The sequence below is a fragment of the Pteropus vampyrus genome, unplaced genomic scaffold (assembly GCF_000151845.1).
Source record: "Pteropus vampyrus isolate Shadow unplaced genomic scaffold, Pvam_2.0 Scaffold49, whole genome shotgun sequence".
NCBI classification, from domain to species: Eukaryota; Metazoa; Chordata; class Mammalia; order Chiroptera; family Pteropodidae; genus Pteropus; species Pteropus vampyrus.
In genome coordinates, this window is record NW_011888830.1 from 5,642,168 (window position 1) to 5,646,840 (window position 4,673).

Genomic DNA, 4,673 nt, shown 5'->3' on the forward strand with positions numbered 1-4,673 from the left:
AAAAAAAAAAAAAAAACACCAAAGCACATGGGGACGGGGAGGTTGAGAAAGTTGCAGAAAGGGGCAAAGATCAGAAAGAATAAAGTCTAGAGACTGAGGATTGCCAAAAATTAGTCACGTGGGTACTTCCATCCCTAGAAAGTTTTTCCTTCTGCTGAAGAGGATGTTGAAGGTGTCGAGTTGCAGTAAAACTGATGGGCAAGACAAATAATTCTTTATGAAGAGTAGAAAAGATGTGGATTCCCCCCGCCCCGCCCTCGAGAATCGGATGGATGCATCTTCATCCAGTAATCTGCATGGGGAAACCCCCTCCTCTCCTCTCTACACAGAGAATGTCATCGCCGCAAAAGGCATTTTGATCTCTTGCCTGTGGTTAGGGTGATCATCTGCCACTCTGCTTTTACTTGTCTGTTACCTCCACTTGCTATCCGAGCTGGCCTGAGCTTCCAAGGACAAGCTGACAAAGGAACCTCTCCTGCTAGTTTTCCTCATCCGTGTTGGACTGTGCCAAGTTTTCCCGAGCATTCTTACAGGTCGAGAAGTTTAACAAAGGGGAAAAAAAAAGGTGGGGAGAAAAGCCATCACTCTAGCGATAGCAGTTCAAAGACGAGCTAAGACCAAACGGATGGCAGGTGACCCAAGAGGCCAGCCAGGAGTCACACAATTTTCCCCACAGGAATTATCTGTGGACGTTCCTCAGCTACTGAGATGAAAAACTCCACGAGTTCGATGGCTCGGGCTTGTGCCCCTGGAGGACCTGCTCTCTCCCAGCTAACTGGCCCCACCGATCTGAAATCACTGGCACACGAGGTTCCTCCAGCACTGAGGCTGTGATCCCCACCCAGGACCCCTCTTCTACGTTCTGGGGGGGTGCCTGGGACAGTCCCCCCGCGCGCTTTCTGTCCAGCAGTGACTACCAGTGCATCTTAGATCAGTGCCCCTGGGCCGTTAAAAGAAGTCCTTCTGTTAGGGGACGCTTTTCAGATGTGAGGACCAGGAGGCCGGCACCTCGAAGATATTTGAGAACTAACTGAAGAAACGTGGGAGGGAGGGGAAAGAAAGCTTTTTCGGTCGATCTAATTTTTTTTAAGGTGGGGAGGGAGAAAAAAGCTCTCCCAAGCAAGCTGACATGATTTTGCGCTGTCAATTTTTTCTGCCAATTTCCCGCAGAAAGCCGTCGCCTGAAAGACGGAAACGGACAAGGCCACACGGTGCGCTTGGACGGGTGCGTCCCCCGGACGACTCACCAGTCTCCGCTTGGGCTTAATCAGGGGTCGGTTCTGCCCGTTCATCTTGTGGTAGAGGCCGCAGGCGTTGCACAGGTAGTGGCCGGTGCCATCTCGTCGCCACAGTGGGGTGGAGGTGGCCCCGCAGTTCACACACTCCCTGCCTTCTAGAAACAAGACCACACGTAAGTCACTTAGGGAAGGGAGGTCCAGCCGAGACGCTGGCCGCGCTGGAATGCGGGAATGACAGTCAGAGACCTTCTTTCTTTTCTTTCCCGTTTTTCGGGGGGCTTCCCCACCCCCACCTCCCTGGAAGGTGGCTCCCAGGCTGGACGGGGGTTTCCCGGTGGCCCGCCCAGGGCCTCTCCCGCACACACGGTGACGTGGCCCATGAATACACCGCAGCAGAGGCGTGCTCTGGGCCTGCCCCACGCCCGAGAGAAGGGCAAACTGCCACTTCTCACAGATCCCCCCACCCCCCGAAAACTCTGAGCCCCGGACCCCGGCGAAAGCAAGACATCCGGTTTCCTCCAAGGAAAACGAAGGTGACCCGTTCTCATCCCTACGCCTGTCTATACGGATCGATTAAATAACGAAGGTTGGGATGGGGAGAAAGGAAAGATGAATCAATGGCGAGACAGATCAACAGATAGTCAGAAGATGCATAGATTGATCGATCGGCTGATTGATTTTAGCGGTGAGGGCTTGAGATTTTATTTCCAATAAAACTGTAAATGTCCCTGGCCGGCAAGTAATAGATGAAGACCCAGCAAAGTTCATTCCTCTCCATCCTCCTTTTTCTCTCTGGAAAAGGCCAAGGCTTTCCATAGCTTCCCAACCACTGTGACAGGGACTGAAGTGACATCTTTAGGCAAGGGAACTGGAAATGGGGTTGGTGGGGGGCGGGGTTGGGGGCAGAAGGATCAGGAGACCAGGCCAGTTAGGAAAAGGGGGTGGGAGCTCCTGGTCGGCTCAGCTCGTTAACCAAGGCCTGCCTACAGTTGCTCTTTTTCCAAAAAAACAAACAAACAAAATAAGCAAAAAAACTGGCCAGGCCAGGTTCCCGCAGCATTCACTCCAGGGGTGAGACAATGAGTCAGACCCTCAAAACACCGTGGAAGGACACTGATGGCTTTTCGTCTTCTGCAGGGGGAGGGTGGTTTCTGGGTGTATCTGCTCCACTGTTGGGGCCTGGTCTCCCTGCCTGGCTGCTCCAGACAGGACATCCCAGGGATCCCCTGTTCCAGTCCCCCGCTGGCCCCAGATCTCTGCAGGAGCCAGTGGCCCCACTAGCCTGAACCCTCCAGGGGAGGCCAGCCCCGAGGGCAGGGTTTTGCTCTCTTTGGGATGCTGAGAGGGAGGCTTTGGAGGATGGTAGGGGAAAAAGGTTGTTTTGATTTTTTTTTTTAAAAAAAAAAGAAAAAGAAAAAACCTCAATTACCCCAAAACTATCAGGAAGGAGAATCGGGGTGCTGGGGAACCTCGACACCCACAGGCAAGTCTGACCTGAGTCGGGCCTGTCCTGTCTTTGGAGACCCCCAGGCCCAGGATACGGGAACTGGGGGGCTGACACCTGTGAGCCTATGCTTCTCTCCAGGGACGAACTGGGAAAGGAAAAAGACTTTTGCAAATGGAAGAGGGCTGTGCCCCTTCCACACCGGAGTCCACGCCAGTGCTGAGTAGTTTCTGCCCACTTCCTTTTTTCAAAAAAAAAAAAAAAAAATTAAGGAGTTAAGATTTTTTTTTTTCCCTCCAAATTCAAAAGAGGTTCTTAACCCAGGGTCTACACGGCGCCTTCCAAGAACCCCTGAGAGTATCTACAAAAACATGGCCCGGGCATGAGCATGCCAGGGGCACTTTCCAGGGGACCAGCGGCATCTGTGGGTTCTCAAAAAAGGCTTTGGACTGAACTGCATCTAGACACCTTTCGCTGGGGTCCAAGCCTGCGGGCTGTGGCCGGTGCATGCGGGGGAGGCGTGGGGCGGGGGGGACGGGGTGGTGTGTGGGTGAAGAGGTGCCAAGGCCGCTGGAGGCAGGAGACGGGCCGGCTTGGCGGGCTGCATGCCCCAAGTGGCCGCTGGGTCAGCCCCTTCTGGGGGTGGGGATGCTGGCCTGTCTTGGCTGGGGCTGCCCACTCCCCACCCCGTCAAGAGGGGGACCCCTCAAGTTCCCAGCCATTATGTCCCCTTCCTCCTTGGGCGCGGGCGGAGCTGGTGTGAGGTCCCTCTGGTCCCACGCTGCCTCCAGTGCCAGCTGCTCGGGGCCGGAGGCCCTGCTCCCAGGCACCTGGGCTGGGGGACCTCCCAGCCTGACACACTTAGTCTAATTTCCTTTCCTTTGTCAGACAGCGGGGAGGATGACAGCTTCCTTTTCGGAGGGACCTTAAAAGCTAGCAACAGTCGCCTCTTCGGCAGGGTTCTGCGCAGTAGAGCAATTTTCTGTCCTGATTCACTTCGTGAGTTTGCGATCGCCTCGTGTGGGTTTTCCTCTCTTTCTTTTTCTTTTTTTTTTTTTCTCTCTTTTCTCCTTGTGGCCTCTAGTCTGTCACTTCAGCAAACAAACGATTTTCCTAATGGAGGCCCTGACTGTCTCCTGCTTTCCTCCCCTCTCCTCGCTCACTGCCTGGTGTGAGCTGCTCAGACAGACACCTCTCTCTCTTAGGTGACAAGAACCACAAAGCTGGGAGGCCTCTTGACATTCAACAGCCGTTTTCAAACACCCCTTCGCCTCTGACTGAAATCCTGAAACTGGGCTGGATGGAAGGGGCAGAGGGCAGGGCGGGAGGTTGTAAAGAGGAAGGTGGAGAGAGATGCCCACGGGAGGTGGGTGGGGAGCCGGGTGGGGAGCCCGAGACCCGACCCTTTGCAAAAAGGCTTTGTCTTTTGTTTGCAAAAATACATCCCAGCTCCGACAGACGGCCCGCTGGCTTTACAAAAGCAATAGGTGCCCTAACCACAGCTTCAACCGTTTCTCCAAAACGCGACAGCCCTCTCCTCTCTCGAATCCTCTCTCTCCTCTTCGGCAAGTACGTTTTGCAAAGAACAGGTTTAAAAAAAAAAAAAAAAAAACAAGGCAACCGCTAAAACCAAGAGAATCCCCTCCTCAAGAATTCCCACCACTTCCACCCTCCGTGCACGGAAGGGGTCTTGAAACTTCCCCTCGCCGCTCCCACACTCCCAGAAGCCCCAGCCCCCTCGAAGCCCAGGTGTGCTGGCCTTGGGCTTTTCGACTGTGAGAAAGGAATCAGAGGAGGAAGTAAAAAGCCGAAATTAAATCGTTTCCTCTCCTCTGCCCCCACCAAAAATAAAATAAAATAGGTAGAGAGGTGCTCTTGGTTCTGGTTTGGAGAAACCACAGATCTCTCCACAACCCCCCAGATGTGCAGAGTCTTAAGGAAAGAGATGACAGAAAGAAAAAACTGAACCAGAGGCCGAAGGCGTGAGGGGC

The 4,673-nt window shown here is 53.8% G+C and overlaps 1 protein-coding gene across 2 annotated transcripts in view; it reads right to left on the reverse strand.

Annotated features, from left to right (window-relative positions):
• GATA3 (GATA binding protein 3) overlaps positions 1 to 4,673 on the reverse strand; it is a 21,277-nt gene that overhangs the window by 9,813 nt on the left and 6,791 nt on the right. Inside the window, exon 4 of one of the 2 annotated variants that reach the window (XM_011359643.2) lies at positions 1,248 to 1,390. In XM_011359643.2, coding sequence (XP_011357945.1) covers positions 1,248 to 1,390 — 143 coding nt within the window. Of the gene's footprint in view, positions 1 to 1,247; positions 1,394 to 4,673 lie in introns of both variants that reach the window. The other variant, XM_011359642.2, reaches the window with a different exon arrangement.